Below are 17,252 nucleotides of genomic sequence, written 5' to 3'. Positions count from 1 at the left end.
CGTGACTGTATAATTTAATTATATATATAATCATGATTTAAGTAACTACATTTTATCATTTCGTCTTTAAAAAAAGAGAAATGTCCATTGATGACGTTATGCTTTGAGAATGTTTAAAACCAAACTAACTTGGCTGCAAAAACGGCTTGGCTATCCATATTTTGCATGAAAAGAATGCTAAAAAAGATAACAGCTTTTGACCAACTTAAGAATAATTCAATGTAATTTATTTAATTTTGCTTAAGAGATAATGATGAAATTGGAATAAATAAAGAAAAATTAGACCCGGAAGAAGAAAAAAATGAGGAATGAATGGAAATAAGGTTAAAGGCTTGACCTTGAGTGAGTTTAAAGGTAAGCAACAAGACTAATATAAGTATGATTAAGCCAGAAACTAGAAAGTTTGAAGCTTTAACAGTCAAAAAGTTAAAAACTTAAACCGCCGAAAGAGTCATCCTTTGCTAGCGGCGTGCCCATTTTTGCATTTTGTTTTATATAAAATATATAGATAGATTAATGTTGAAGAGAGCTGAAAGTGACACGATTTTTCCAAGGATTAGAAATTGAATTAGAATGGAAATCAATTATTTGAGAAGTTTGATCTCGTGAGTATACCCTAAATATATATTTTATATTTGTAAAAAAATAATTTATATCATTTTTAAAAGTGAATAATTAATCATAACATTGTATATTTTAATAGGTATAATAAATTTTACTCTCAAAATTTACATATATGTAAACCACAATTATAATTGACAGAACATATTAATGCCTTACCTACTCAATATTAAAATTTTGGAAGATGGAAAAGACGTTTTTACCCCATATATATACATATATAAATGTTGGCTTGCAACAGCAAGCGGATAATGTTTTAGAAAGTCATATTTTATCAGCTATTAAGTCGCTATCATTGCTGCTTAACATACATCTAGAAGATTTGAGATTCAAAATATTGCACTCGTTTTACATATTTTGGGATATCACGTGCTCATCCTTTCAGATACCAAATTACGTCCCTATCCTTAGATGGGAATTAGAGTCAAAATCAAAATCAGTAACCTTACCAGCATAGCACATGTTCTTTTGCACATAGATATTAAATTACACATTGCTCTATTGCATTGCCTAAAGCTGCAGTTAACTGAGATGATATAAGTTAATAGGAAATTACTAGCAAAACAGAGCTGATTCTATTTTGAGGGAGCAGTATTTGGTTTTTGTGACTGGATAACAGTCCTTAACTTCTCATAAGCATCAGAGCAGGCATGAGAATAGTCCGACATAGCCCGGAATAGCTCAGGCAGTCGGATTTTAAGGCTTCCCAAAGATTTCTCTCTCACTTGAATGCAATGCTTTTCGTGAGCTTCGACTTCCTCTTCCAACCTCTTTTTCAAGCTCTCAACCACAAACTGCCTCTCCGATACAGGATCCTTTGCGTTTGCATCTTCCCCTCTTTCAGCATCCATCTCATCTGATCCAGATCTCCGTTGCCTATACTTATGATACCATTCCTCGAAAGCCTGACTCTTTCGCAGAAATTCCTTCCGGGTTTCCTCACACTTTTCTTTTAGTTTCATCTCTTCCTCTTGATGGATGATTATGGTTTTTATCACAGCAGCAAACGAAGAGATAGCAGATTTAGCAACCTCATCGGGAAGCATTTCAAGATAATCATGCCATGTATGAAGGAGTTTTTGGATGGGAGGATTCTGTGCACGTGGAGGAGACGAGACTTTCTCTTTCAGGCTGCTTTCAATAGGGATCAGATTCAACTTTAACCAGTTGTTGAGAGCTTGGATGTATTGCTTTTGATGAGTGACAAGCTTATCAAACTGAGAATACCATTCTTGGACAACATTATGAAGTTGGATGGTGCGCTCGTGGTGGTGCTTTGTTGTTTCTTTGGAGGCAAAGGCAATGTCGAGAGATTTAAGCTTTTCAACAATCTTCAGCTGGCTATCATGATGCATGCACATCCTTGCCCACATGTTAGCCATCCTGCAAATTAGAATGTCAAATTTTATGGCAATGATAAAATTCACTTCATACACAAACAATTTGGGATTAACTTATAAAAGAACGATGCCAAATACAACGAAAGCAATATTAGAAGCAATATGCGGGCCTTTTTCTAGATATTTTCATACAAAAACTTACCCATCAACAAGCATAAAAAGTTTTGGATACAACTGCTCATCACGTATTTGGTTAACTTCCGATACTGTTGAATCCATGGACTGCATGTCAACTATGTATCTCGTGTGCAAATGACTTACAGCTGCTTTTGCTTTTTCCAATGATTCGGCACTAGTTCCATGTTTCTTCTGCTTGTTTAACGAAGCAACCTTCCGTTTATATTCGAGCTTCATCATCTCTCCTTGCTACAACAGGGACCAAATTCCATAAGATTCAGAAGAACACCAAACCAAAGAAAAGAATAGCTTTTCAATATTACAGTTAAAAATACTCTTTTCATTCATCCAATAGATTTAGCAGAAAAGAACTTCACAATGGTGCTTATAAAGGAATCTCTATAGACTGCTATCGGAAGCAGCGGGCAGTATAATTTGAACAGAGAAACAATAAAGCCAATATCTAAAGTGCACCTTCACTTCATCATAGAGTTTCTTCTCCCATGCTAGCAACTTGTCCAGAATAGTGGCATGAGTCTCAGACTCATCAGAATCGAATTCACCCTTCCGGTTTTCACCATTCATCGCACCTCTGAAAGACCTATTCCATGTAATGACACGCATTACCCTTTCAGAATGATCAATATGTCCTACAATCAACAGGATCCGAATATGATCAACATATGTCCACAATATAAAGACATTAAAGCATTTATTTTTCCATTTTCTCTTAGGATAATTATTCAAGCATTTCTCATTAGAACTGCAATTACAACCTGTAAGAGAAGATTATAAGCCAAAAATTCATATTCTTAGTTCTCTATCCAAGAGAATGATGACTCTTTCAAACTATTAGAAACTTTAGAATTGTCAACTAGGCACCATTTGACCCCAAAAATATTAATATATGTAAAACTACAAAAGAAAAGAAAAGGAAAGATCTAAGGTCAAGGTCAGATTCTCACATAAAAATAAAGGACAACAAGATCTAAATGTAAAGCCACCTTACACCAAAAAAAGCGTATTAAATAATTCAAAAAAAAAAAATCAGATAAAAAAACAAGCTTCAAGCTTCAATCTTTCTGACAAAAGATGTTGACAGATTCCTGCCTTTGATCAAACAATGAAAAACCAAAGTAAATTACCTCGATTATCAGCAAAATTGGAATGATAATGCAACCTTGTGGCCTCCAGCATCTTAGAAACCTCTTGAGCACTCTCTGAGCCTTTCAAGAAATGGTCATCAATCTCATTCAAAACCTGCATTAAATTCACACCGGAAACAGCCTTCACCATTCTTCTGAAATCTGCCGGAGCCGTTTTCGAGTGCTCGATATGTACCTGTTGCTTCCCTTTGTCGTCAGCCTCAGCTGCCATCGCAACCTTATCCGGCCTCTCCGGCGTCTTTGGCTCAATCTCACCATCAACTTCGACGTGGCCCACACCACTGACATTGTTCTCTAAAGCATCGACATTCGAATTAGTAGATTCTTCGTCATTGTCGTCGTGCAAATCCAAGCTCGGACCCGGCATGTTACCGTCGACCACGAAGAAGTAATCCCAAGCCACGTTTTTAGCTTCCGGCATCGGAGGCGTGTGGTGGTCCACATTGTTGTTCTCAGGAGTCCTTGGTGGAGTTATCTCCTCCCTATGGGACCCTCGTGAATCTTTTCTCAAATCTTCCTTATTATTACCGGCACACACTTCGTGTCCCTCGTGATGTTCTTCATCTTCTTCTTCTTCTTCCTCCTCCTCTTCTTCTTCAATAGCGAGGGAAGCATCGAACTCCTTACGACTCTTGACGGGCATTGCGGGCATACTAACGGCGCGTTTGATGGGGACAACGGGGCTAGGAGAGAAGTTAGGAAGCGGAGGCGGTGGAGGGAGGTTGTCCATCATCGGAGGCGGTGGAGGCGGTTGAGGGGTAGAGTCGAGGGGAGGGATCTGGTGAGGGTGTTGGAGAGGCACTTCCGCTTCACCATGACCATAGTCACTCAAAGCAGCACCGGTATTCTTCAAAGAAATGGCGTAGCCAGAATGAGCAGCTGCAAAAGCGTTGCGAGCTACCACCGCTTCTTTCATTAAGATTTTCCGGTCCTTGCAACGAGCCACTGATTCTTCGTTATCTATTCTGGATTGGGCGCAACCCATTTGCGAGAAAGGGGAAAATATATAAAAACCTTTCCGTTTCCACCAACTGGGATAGTGAGCACCGAACAGCAGACGGTGCTTCGGTTTTCCTTCTTTCTTATTAGTTTGAAAATGGGTCGGAGTTAGATGTGACAGAAAACAAAGAGGATTAGGAACAGAGATGAGAAGTAAACAAGGCAAGGCAAAGCAAGGTGCAGACTGCGAGAGCAGAGAGGGAAAGAAAGAAATAAAGAAAGAAATGAGAGAAGGGGTAGGGCAGGGTGATACCTTTGTACTCGCTCTAATTGATTACCAGGTGTCTTTTCTCTTTCTTATATGAAATATTTAAATAACGGTCATATTAAAGGGAAAAAAAAATGGTATTACGACGCCGTTTGTTTTGTTAACCTTGCAATTTTGTCCTCTTGATTGACGTCTCTCATCCCCTTCAAGTTTTGATGAATCAAATCTTACGATTTTTAAATTGCACTCTTAAGTTTCTTTCTTTTTCTGGGCTCTAATAGTCAGTATTATTATTATGTTTAAGAATTAGAAGATTGAAAAGAAACAGAAGCAAGCAAAAGAGAAGACCCTACAAATTAAGTTAACCATTAATCTCCATGAATTAGGTATTAGGTGAGCGGATTCAGCTGGAATATTTTTTGTGTGACTACTTCAACTTCAACAGTTAAATTTTAACAATGTTGGAAAAAGAAGAGTTGAAATTTGAAGAAAAACGAAACTCGGTGAAAGTAGTGTTTAGATTTTTATTATTTAAAATAAATAATGAAACTTTGTGATCTAAGATTCTAAAGCAACAATAGCATGACTCTGGCACTTTGCAACTAGATGCCAACAGCCAGATGTCATTTATTATAAAAGCGAATCCTCGATTGAAAAATTATGCCTCCACCCTCATTTTTCAAAGAAAAAGACTAACTTTTGAGTTTTAAGCCACGTTAGTTGCCTTCATTTTATGTTTTTGACAGAATAAAATAGTCACGGGGATTGAAATGAACAAAAGTTGTCTTGATATTCTTCTTGGCAAAGCATGTCCAATGTCAGTTTCTTATTAATAATAAAATCCAAACTTGGAAAAGTGAAAAGGACAGGTAAATACGGTAGTAGGCATGTCAATATTAAAAAAAAAAAACCTACCCATGAAAAACATTCTTTGTATCATTACTTACAAGCAACGTACGCAAAAGATCATAAGTTGTATTTGTTGACAAACACCCAGCGCCTCCATGGGCCGTAGCTACCATTTAGAAACACTCAAATGTTGGTAAGAACAAGTTTTAGATTATTATTTCTGAAAGTTTTAACCCATAGTTGAGTAGCTTGTAGGATTAAGCATATTATGTTTTTAGTTGAAAGTTCCAAACATGGAAGTTAGTTGTAATCTGCAAAAAACAACCCAAGAGTGTTCGGCAGGAGGAAACAAAACTAAACAACAGCCAGAGCTAGGAAAACGTATCCTAGCAAAAAAGAGGGCATCGCAGAAAGGATTATACAAATTGCCCATAATCGAGAAAATATATGTATATGAGAGGATCTAACCATCTTGCTAAAACTGAACTGCATGTCATAATTACACTTCCCAAAATTTGCCTGAATACCGAACACAGCTCGGGCCTCCATTTTTGCATACCCCGTCTGTTGCACCGCCTAATTGAAGTGCACCTGAGAACACAACTAAAATCAAGTTTCCACACTTCCATCACCTTGACAACTGCACAACATTTTTCAGAAGAAAATGGCAACATAAACTTGAGAAACAAAACCAGTAATATCAAAGATGTTTCAATTGAAGTTTCAGGACCCTAGGACGAAGTTTCCAACATGAAGAAAAGCAGTTCACATGCAGCACCAGATTGCCTATGGATAACTCAAACAACAACAGCAAAATGGTGAAAAGTAGGGAAATGGAATAGTGTAACCGCGATCATACCTTCATATCAGAGGTCTAAACAGAACTCCGCATTAGTGGTTTGCTTCATAAAATGGCTTCCTTTTAATTCAAAGGAACATACTATACAGAAAATTGGCACTTTAGAAACCATATCGTTTATAAACGAGATGCACTAATATGCTTACAACAGAAGTGGGTGGTATAGCAAGTAGGTTGCTTTAGAAGTTACTCACCAAAATCAGGGGAAGACAAAATTATTAGTGCTCATTTGGACTTAAAGTTAACCCTCAGTTTTTTTAGCTCTTTCCCTTGTTGCTGAAAATCCAAAAATACTTAGTTAGCAAAAACAAAGCAGGAAAAGGCAGAAACAAAAATAAAAGTTAACAGAAGCATAAAACCTCGTATAATTTTTTCCAGAACTGATTGGATCTTTCAGTCATTAAAAACCATTCCATGGCCATATCATATTCAACTGTGTTAGGCTGGGAAGAATGTGAAGTAGATACTGCTTCTTTCTGTGAGGGGGAAAAGGGAACATCCGGTAACAAATTAAAAGAAAGAGGAGTAAACCACAAAATAAATCAAATTTACTACATCCATGTGGCAGTGGGTGTAATTAACCAAGCAAACATGCTAACACCTAACAGACACCTACAATGAGAAAGAGAGAGAGAGAGAGTACCATCTCCCTTTGGGATTTGAGTTTATCAACAATAAGATGGCCTGCAAACATTGACTGCTTCCTTGAGAAGCAAGGATTCGGAATGCTGGCTACAAGCGGCCTACACAACAAGAAATAAAAGAAAATAAAGAGTATCCTCACTTTCTCTTAAAGCCAGTTCTGCATGCTGAAAATTAATCTAAAGGTCATTAATAAGACGGGAATTCACAATAGACGGACCAGCATAGAGCCAATGAGGTGAAGGCACAACAGAATATAAGATCATATGACCAGAAAACCTAGAACTATATCTTTTTGTAGGACCAAAAGGCAAAAGGAAAGCTGGTCAAGAACTAGTTCATCAAAAAAAAGAAGGATAAACACGAAAATGCCCAAGTTGTGAAAAGAAACATCTCAATGGTTTGGGTCATAAGGGGCATACCAGTGTTTTTTGGTACCGAAACAAAAGCATATACAAATTCTACAATATTTTTTTGGGGGAGGCGAGATGGGTTTGCTAGACCAGTAGCTCATCAGCAGGGCATACAGTACTTGATGCAACACACTCTAACCAACATGAGCTCAAGCAAATCACAGCATAGCTTTACAATGGATGCTGAACCCACAGGTTCAAGAAGCATCAGACCAGGTATTGACTGATTAAATATGTACAGCACCAGTTATTAATAATGATTACATACCTCCGATTTGGTAGCAACAGGCATCTCTCATCCAATTTTTTAATAACATCCTCTGCAACTTCCCTTGACTTGAATATAGCAAAAGCTTGTCCTACAACATGAACCAACTAATGTCCTTAAATCCACAATTTATCAACTGCATGCTATATTTGAGGGCACCAAAAATTCTGCTTTAGTTCTACAGAAGGCTTTAGATATTGGTATATTGATAACCTATGTTAGGAAGAAGAAGCAAGTATGACAGACACATCACTACAAAAAATCACTTAAGGCAAACACCAATGGCAATAACCATAATACTCAGTCCACCTTTCTTGAAACCTTCACTGACATATCCAGTTTGATATTTCAAAATATTGACTATATATCTTGACCTAATGAGAATAATAGCAAAGTTTTGTATCGGGACTCTAGATAATCAAAATATCAGAAAACATTTCCTATTATTTTGGCAACATTTCTGTTTCATACTTCAGATAATCCATATTACTTCTTCAAGTTGCAAAAGGAAAACTGTTTCCCATCATAGTTCCACCTGGGAAAGGTTTATACCAAAATGAGGGCTAGAATATGCAGTCTGCTGCACCATCTTTGCTCTGCAAGTTTCACTGAAGGCATTCCAAACTATATCCTGCAATATAAATATGCATTATTCATAAGAAAGATAAAAGGTACAAACCACACATGTAGGGAGAGGAAAAGTGAAAGAAAACAGAAATTTATGCATGTAAATACAAAATGCTTCAAACACAACCTAATTGTGATTCATAATAAAGATTACCTCCACTTCTGCTGAAGAGTAAGCTGGATCCAAGTTCTGAAACAGAACAAGTTTTCCAAACTCGTGTGCATCTTGCAAACTTTCTTCCCAAGGCTGAAACAATGTAGGAAGCAGTTTAAGATCAGCTTAAAGAATGTAGACTAATTTTCCCACAAATGACAGCAATCAAAGTAGGCTATGAAAATAATTTAAACAACTGGTTTAGGAGTGACAAAGCAGTGCTTACGAGTTCTCCAAACCATTTGCTCCTATCCTGTAAGCATGAATAAACAGCAAAATGTAAGTACTTCTTCACAAGAAATTTACACATCAAGGAGAACAACAGAGGGATAACAGGATAGTAAATCCACAATAAGGAGGAAAGCAGAAACTTGCAAGCATGATATTGTACAGGATGATGAGGATTACACAAATAAATTTATTCATCCAAAAAGAAATTCGAGTAGAAGCAAGAACCAGGTAGGAGAAACAATCACATGAGACCACATTATTCTTCCATTAAATGTTAAAAGAAATTGAAATTTGAGGTCATGTGATTTTAAAAATAAAAAAAAAAAAGATCCAAGGCAGGAGGGAAAAAAATAGGCTATAAAGTGAAGTGAACAAAGAAAGAAAAGGTGTCACAAGATTTACCTATCACCTATATAGTAATACAAGAACTGCAACAAAGCCATCACGTCAAACAATAGCATAATAACAATTGAATTTTTGCAAAGTAATCACATCTTTCTTAACAAATTAGTTACAACCCCATGCTTTGTGCGTAACGTGAAATAAAGCCTCCCATTCGTTCAACATAAGACGCTTTTAAATGAAATTGACACGAATATTAAAGGGAAAGAAGAAGACAACCCCAAAATAACACTTACAGAATCAGGCCTACGGGTAACTTCCATAGCTTTGTCACCAGTTTTAATACCATCATTTGAAGGCACTGCAGGAGATTTGCAGTTAGTAGATTTTTTGAATTTATCATCAATCTTCAGCTTTTTGGAAGGGATTTTGGCTGTCCCACAAGGTTCTGTAGCACATTTTGTAGTTTCCTTGTCACTGTAGACTTTCACAGAATTATCAAGCTTTGCTTTCTTATGTGGCCTCTCATCCAACTCAACTGTATCCTTAACGGATTTTAATTTTTCTTCACTTTTGACTTGATTGACACAACCTATCTCCTCACCAGAAGGATTTTTCAGTTTAGAGTCTGCATTTGCTTTAATTTTAAGGCTCAAACCTGTCCTATCACCAGATCTGTCATTGGTTTTGGCCAGTTCACCTGACTCTGAAACTACACCAGGAACAACTTCCTGTTGCAGGGAGAGATTCGGTTTAACTGATGAAGCTTTTACATCTGAATTCTCTTCAGCTTTGTGGTTAAAGCCATTCTCTGCAACCACAGGTTTCTGTTCCACTTGTCTATCATCTTCAGGAATTTGGTTCTCAGATGAGTTTAGCTTAGACATAACCACTCTTCCATTTGTTTCAATAGCATTTTCACTAGCAGGTTCATCCACACTAAAGTTATGAATAGAACAAGGCTTCAGAGAACCCGATTGGTTAAAAATAAATTTAACTGCAAGAATTTGAGAAACAGCAGGAAGTTCAACAATCAAAACAACCAGCATCACCAAAAAAAAAAAATCACAATGAAGAGAAATGAGATGACTGAAAATAAATACCATCAATTCCAGCAATTTTTCCATCTATCTTGTCCAAAATAATGCGCTGCCCGACATCAAATGTACGGTAAAACACATAGTCAGCCATTTGGATATCTTCGTCTGAAGGTTGTGGATTTCTGTCATCCTTTGAAATGCAAACTACATTGCATTTTCCAGCAATTGCTTCCTGTATTAATGTAAACTGAATTAATAGCTAAGTAGATAAATGTATGTTTAACACTGTCAAAAACACAAGATATTTCAATTGTATATGCTTATATACTGTACCTTACTGATTGACAAAATTACATTTTAAAAATATAACCTGAAGTGCCAAGAAAACTTTAAAACTGAACCACATCTAACAAGATAAGTTAGCTAAAAAAAAAAAAACAACAACAAGGTCCGTGATGCTACTTCAGACATAAACTGACAAACAATTCAATTCAAAGATTTAATATCCTTGAGGCTAAAGTGAATTGGACACCAGTTGCCCTTTTCAGACAAATTCCAGTCCAACTGTGAACTACCTCCTTCATGGAAGAAATTTAACAATATATCAACAGCTAAGCAAAAAAGGGGAAATTAACACTTGAGTAGTCACTATTAAAACTCACGAAATCAAACTGTAAATTACAAGTCACACCCCCCACATAAACTAGAACTGTTGATTTCCAGAAAATGAAATATCAGAGTACTGAATTTTATAAAATCCCAATTACCAATGGATTAATGTTGGCAAGGCCTACTCCTTCACCAGATGCCAAAAATACTTCATTTGGATGTGCCAATTCAACGAAAAGATAATTTGAGATCTCAGAAGGTTGGAAAAACCATAAAACCTTCACTTTCTTCAACCGACTAGCAGTCTCCCATATTTTTATAAGTTTTCCAAGATATGGCAATGGTTCACCTTCCTTGTGAAGATAAACATTGTCATAAAGAGTGTAGTCAAGACCGTCATAAGTAAATGATTCGTAAAACTGAACTTTCGTATTTGTCCCCCCAGTTCCTCTTTTTTTACCCCACTTGAATTCAAGGTTCTCTATTCCATCGACTTCTACCATACTCGCACAGCAGGCCTCGACTTAACCAGAAATAACAAAACCTGAAAAAATAATAATAAAATGGCGGAAATATTCAACATATAAATAAAACATTCCAGTGATATTTTCACGTATTTTGTTAAAATAAAACAAAAAAGAAGTAGCCGGACCCAAAATTATCAATTACAAAAACACACAGGATGAAAATTGAATATCAATGAGGTTAGGAACGACCGCAAAGAAAACAATTTCTTACTGTAAAATATCATCCAGAAACTACATTCCGGGAGGGGGGGACCAAAAGCCGCAAAAAACCCTAAAATTGATTCGTATAAACCAATGCCGTGAGCACTAGCTACTAATGTCTTGGATAAATAGAAAGATTCTTGAGAAATTATCTTACGTTTTCAGAAGAGACCAAGAGTAAGGAGTGATTGCCTTCGCAATTGTTTTCTTTGTTTTTAAACCCTAGCGAGTCGCACCCTTAATGTCCCGCCTTCGTCTCGCTCGCTTTAGTTAACTCTATCTTTAACCTTCCTCTTCTTGTAATCTTTTAAAACCAAAAATAATAATCTTATTTATATGTCTGCTTGTGACGTCTTTCTTCCTGGATTCTCTTCATTCACCATCGGTCTCAACTCAACAACTCTTCAGCAGTTATACTAATGGGCAGTCTTTTTATATAATGAGAATATGAGATAATAATAAAATAAACACAATTTTAATCAAAATCAAATTAATTAATCATATTTAAAAAATTTAATTATAAAAAATATTTTTTATGAGGTTGCTATTTAATGGGAATTATTTTTAAATAAAAATTTAAGTATTTCTGATTTTTATTATTATAAATTATGTATAATATTACCTTAAAACCTATAGCAAAAAAATAATAATATCCTAAATAGATTAGCTTTTATTTTATTTTTAATTCGTAGATCAACTTTAGAATGTCTTTTTTTTTTAATGTATTTTAGGTTTTTTCCGAGTGCATTTTTTTTAAGAAATGAATATTTTACTACATACATCGTTATTATTCATTTTAAATATTAATATTTATTGCCTTAAATAAAGATTCTATCATTCAATTTACATTAAAGCACTCTTAATTGTAATTTGTGTAAATTATATAGTAAATTTATGCATGTGAAAATTACGTATTAAAAATATAGAAATTGATTTAAAAATATATATGTTAAATAGTGAAATGTATGGTTTAATATACGTAGGTAATATGTATTATATTAAAAGGAAAACTAGATTAAATTGTGAATAAAATGAAATGTATACACTTAAATATATCATATTAAAAATATTAAATGTACTACAATTGTTTATCATTGTATTGTCATAAATATTGAGGAATTGTTGAGTTGATTTGTGACACCAACTTATTCAACTATATTTTCAATACTAGAAATTATGTCGCACACGGATGCGTATGAAATCCACCTATTTAGAACGCAAGTGTGTGTTTAAAAAACATAAAATAAATAATAAATGTATGGTTTGGAACTAGTAATATTGACAATACATAGGCGGTATGTACAAAATAAAAAAGAAAGAGAGTTTAACTTATGAGTAAAAGAAAATTGAAATAGGTAAATATATAAAATTAAGAATATTAAATGCACTCCAACTGTTTATCATGGTATTACAATTTTTCTACAATACGTCAAAAAACTATGAAGTTAGTGAGAAGAAAAATCAATATTGGAAATCTATTTTTAAAAATTAACTATAGAGTTGACTTGTGACACTAATGCAATTAGTAATATTATATATATTCAAAATTTTGGTAAGAGAAAATATTTTTATGTTAATTTTTAAGTTCATTCAAGAATTATTAAAACTATATAAGAGTATGAAAAGACAAAATGGTACTAAAATAATAATAGTAGTAATTTAATAAAAGGATGTATTAATCATTTTCTATCCGAGTTAACTTATGACACTAACTCAATCAAGAGTTTTATTAAAAGTTATCAATAATTATACAATTTACGGAGCTAATACACTAATACGATGCATAGTAAAATTAAAATGTTAATATTATATTAAAATAAAATTTTAAATTTTTTGTAAAATTAATATTTTATTAGTGTGAATAGCATAGGTTTAAATTAAACTATATACAAATTTTTATTAGATTTTTAAATTAAAAGACTAAAATTTCTCATAAAATATAATTTATTTTAATTACGAATGAGTATTTTTATAATTTCTCAAATTTACTCTCCAATTAACCCGTAATATCAACTCAATTAAGAATCTAAATAATAGTATAAATAACTATCATAAAATTTATTGCATTTACTTTCTTTTTACATTATTTCATTTACTAGCGTATAATACAATGGGTTTATATGATATATGTAATTATATGTACTAGAATGTGTTTTGGTTGGGCTTAAAATTTCAAATTATGATTAAAATTCTAATATATGCTTATTAAAATAATTAATATATATTAAATCTTAAACTTTAGTGAGAGGGAAATTTCTTGACCTGATGGTTAAGGTGTTCACCATCCTAGGTGTGACTTGGATTCAAGTTGCACTAGTCACTTTGTTATTAATGTTTTGCCCTCTTATTATAATTCAAAAAAGAAAAACTTTAATAAGAGGGATTAATATTACAATATTATTATTATTTTATAAGGAAAGAAAAACTCCTTACTATATCCTAGATTGCATTTTAGCTCATCTACTAATAAAATAGATAAATTAGTGTTTGCGTATTAGATGAGTGAGAAAAACAACCCCATTAGTTAAAAGTGGTGTCTATATGTAAGGCATAATAACAAATCTATCCTTTAACCTTCAAATATTTATTCAATTTGACCCCTACTCTTTTATTGAATGTAAGTAGAATTTTTTAAACTAATAAGGTTAAAGAGTCAAAAGTACATTAGTAACAAATTAAAAAAATGAGTTAAGTAATTTTAAATTTTAAAATCATAATAATTATAAACAAAAGGTATAAAAATTTAAAATTATAAACTTTTTATTAAAATAACAATGTAATAGCTCGATTTTCGGTGATGTCGGAAATAGTAGTTTGAGGTCACCAAATCCGACAAGTAAATTAAGTAAATATTATTATTTAATATTTATGGGTCAAATATGATTTTAGAAAGATTTTTGAATTAGTAATTTGTGTTTTATAAAGATTTATTTGGTTAAGTGATTTTAGAAAATGAAGTGTTCTATAAACCGAGTCATAAATATTTTTATAAATATTTACGGAGTGTCATTAAGGTAGTATTAAATTTTGTTAAGAAATTTTAACGTTCGATAATTAATTAATTAAAAAGACTAAATTGCATAAAGGGTGAAAGTTGAATTATAGATTAAGAAAAATTAAAGGGACCAAAGAAGTAATTACGCCATTGCTTAAAGTTGAAGCGGCAAAAAGTAGATATTTATTTAAAATATAAAATTAAAATATTTATAATATTACTTAAAAGTTAAGTATATATTATATATTATATATGTTATATTATATTATATAATAAAACAAACAAATAGAAAAGAAGGAAAGAAACAGAACTGAAAAGGAGAGAAAACAAAAAGGGAGAATTGGGGTTATTGAGGTTTAAGCTTAATTTGGTAAGTTAATTTAGTTCTTTTTCTTATAATTTTAATGTTTTTGAAATCCTAAAATAAAATACTACTTAATTTAAGTTGAAATATTGAAAGTTTGTGAATTTTTAGATGTTGTTCATGTTGAATAAATTGAAGAATCGGGGATTAAATTGATAGAATTTCAAGTTAGAATAAAGAAATGGATTAAATTGTAAAATAAATTATAGGGTTTGAATTAATAGGGACTAAATTGAGAGAATTTTGAAATTAGATATTTATGGTGAAATTAAAGAGTTAAATTAATTTAAAGTGGGAATGGAATGAAAATATGAAATTAGTTTTGAGAATAAAAGTTAGCTTCGGTCAGGGACTAAATTGGAATTTAGGCAAATATTGAGTAAAAATTGAAATATTTAATGTGAGATTGAATTGTGTTGTATTGATGATTTTTAATTGTTTTAATTCCGTAGTTAGCGTCATACTGGAATTCTTGACTAAAAAGGGGGAAAATTATAGTCGACGAGGAATAACTCAGAATTCCTGGTTTGTATTTCTATAATTCAAATATAATTATTAATTGTTGTATTTAGATTAAATGTTGTGGTAAGTGATTAAGGTGAGAATTATTGTGTTTTATAATTGAAATGGATTGATTTGGTATGTGATGAATTTATATTGGTTGAATTGAATTGGTATATATATTATGAATATATATATATACATGTGTGTGTGTGTAAATGTGAAATTGTGCAACTATGATAATTGAATTATTTTTATATGTATGAAATTCAATTTTAATGCCCAAGTAGATGACATGCCATTAAGGAACTTTAGCGCGCTCTTTGATTATTAGCACGTTAGTGCTCTCTGATTATTAGCACGTTATTGCTATCTGTTTAGTACATTGCTCTCTGTATGGCACTTCAATTGTCTCTGTTCATTAGTGTATAATAATGCACCTCTGTATTTGTTCCGTATATCCGGTGTGTTTTATAAAGTCTACTTTGGGCTAAGAATATGAGATAGTGAATTGAAAATAGAATGTGAAATATGATAATGAATTGAAAATATAAAGTGAAATATGTTGTAAATACATGGAATACACAAGTTATATACTCATGAATTGAATGTGGAATGGATAGTATCATTGTTTAAATGATATGTGAACAAATTATGGAAAGCTATTATTTATAGCAAGTGATGATAATTGAGTATCGTATGGTTTTAAATGTTCAATTGTGCTTGACATTTTATTATACATATTATATTGTTTTATTTTTAAATATTCGGATTATAGAAATACCACTGAGTTTATATTCAATGTACAGTTTGTTCTCGTGCACAAGTCAAGTTAAAGTCAGATCATTGAATCAGCATCCAAAGCCGATCCCGAACTCATTGTGGTGATGAACATTTATTTTGGTAATGGCACGAACCTAGGATGTCATATATGTCATTTTACAAAATAATTGTAAACAATGTTAATGATGACATTGGTTACTTTATGCATTAATATATGTCTGTTATATTGTGATTAAGGAAGAATATGTTTAAGTTGTTATTTAAGTGGATATTAAATAAGGGACAATATGATTAAATTATGATGTGAATGTTAAATAATTATGTAATGTTTGTATTTGTACCGAAATGTCTGGTAATGCTCCGTAACTCTGTTTCGGCGACGAATACGAGTTGGGGGTGTTACAAACAATATATCAACCCAATAAAAGAATAGGGGTCAATTTTTTTTTTATAACCATTAAAATTTAATGGATCGGTATTATTAAATTTTAATAAAACAAATTTAAAATTTTAAAGTTTTCATAAATTTTTATGATTTTTTAATAAATTTTAAACTTTAAAATGGCTTAATTGATTTTTTTTTTCATTTGTTATGGAAGCCTTTTTTGCCATTTAGCTTTACTAGTTTTAAAAATTCCCAATTTACTTTCAATAAAATAGTATGGGTCAATTTGAATAAATATGTAAAGGTTGAGAGTTAACTTGTTGCTATACCTTGTATACAACAAATTTTAACGAAATGTTTGTTTTGCCTACCCATCTAATATATATGGGCTAATTTGTCTATTTTTTTCAATAAAAAAATTAAAATACAATCTAAAGTATAGTATAAGGGGTCTTGTGATACTTTTACCAAAAAGCCTTGGATAAGTGTCAAAGAAGGGACTTCATTTTATATATAGTGCAGATAGGGTGATGCAACGCCCCCACGCCCGAGACCGTCACCGGAGTCGAGCTTGAGGTATTACCGAACATAATTTATCGAATTAAGAACTTCGAATCATTTATTTCTACATTCACAGCTTTCTAGCTACCTGCGTCACAGTTACAAGAAAAATCATATCTCGAGTTACAAAACTCGAAATCAAGATCCATAAATTTTCCTTAAATATAGACTCATATATCTATATACTAATTCTTTTCTAGAATTTTTGGTTGGGCCAATTAATACAGTTTATTAGTTAAAGTTACCCCTGTTTCAGGACTTGACTGGACTGACCTCTGTTTACTACGAACCATATTTCTCTCTGTGAAAAGTTTATATAACTATGCTGTTTATTTATTCCGAAACTAGACTCAATAAGGATTCCAAGAATATAAAATACACTACCTAATT

The 17,252-nt window shown here is 32.7% G+C and overlaps 2 protein-coding genes across 5 annotated transcripts; both read right to left on the bottom strand.

The window, feature by feature from the left end:
- Positions 1-942: 942 nt before the first annotated feature.
- LOC108473998 (protein ALTERED PHOSPHATE STARVATION RESPONSE 1) lies at positions 943-4,783 on the bottom strand. Its single transcript, XM_017775847.2, has 4 exons — positions 3,284-4,783; positions 2,613-2,788; positions 2,164-2,387; positions 943-2,004 (listed from the first exon to the last, which is right to left on the bottom strand). The coding sequence occupies exons 1-4, from the start codon at positions 4,287-4,289 to the stop codon at positions 1,197-1,199; spliced, it is 2,214 nt and encodes a 737-aa protein (XP_017631336.1). The 5' UTR covers positions 4,290-4,783; the 3' UTR covers positions 943-1,196.
- An 843-nt stretch (positions 4,784-5,626) lies between these two features.
- LOC108474244 (protein ANTI-SILENCING 1) lies at positions 5,627-11,721 on the bottom strand. Of its 4 annotated transcripts, none has more exons than XR_008283029.1 (13): positions 11,431-11,721; positions 10,704-11,089; positions 10,000-10,168; positions 9,193-9,893; positions 8,550-8,576; positions 8,324-8,416; positions 8,095-8,173; positions 7,543-7,633; positions 6,863-6,962; positions 6,579-6,695; positions 6,414-6,495; positions 6,220-6,300; positions 5,627-6,000 (listed from the first exon to the last, which is right to left on the bottom strand). XR_008283029.1 is itself a non-coding variant. In XM_053028043.1 (12 exons), the coding sequence occupies exons 2-11, from the start codon at positions 11,046-11,048 to the stop codon at positions 6,445-6,447; spliced, it is 1,773 nt and encodes a 590-aa protein (XP_052884003.1). In that variant the 5' UTR covers positions 11,049-11,089; positions 11,431-11,721; the 3' UTR covers positions 5,627-5,951; positions 6,414-6,444. The 4 variants fall into 4 exon arrangements, 1 of the variants encoding a protein (XP_052884003.1); XR_008283028.1 differs by having other exon boundaries at positions 5,627-5,951; XR_008283030.1 differs by lacking the exon at positions 6,863-6,962 and having other exon boundaries at positions 5,627-5,951.
- Between the last annotated feature and the right edge of the window lie 5,531 nt (positions 11,722-17,252).

Source organism: Gossypium arboreum, chromosome 5 (assembly GCF_025698485.1).
Source record: "Gossypium arboreum isolate Shixiya-1 chromosome 5, ASM2569848v2, whole genome shotgun sequence".
In the NCBI taxonomy this organism is placed as follows: domain Eukaryota; kingdom Viridiplantae; phylum Streptophyta; class Magnoliopsida; order Malvales; family Malvaceae; genus Gossypium; species Gossypium arboreum.
The sequence above is the reverse complement of the archived record's forward strand: the minus strand, read 5'-3'. Positions and strand labels throughout refer to the sequence as shown.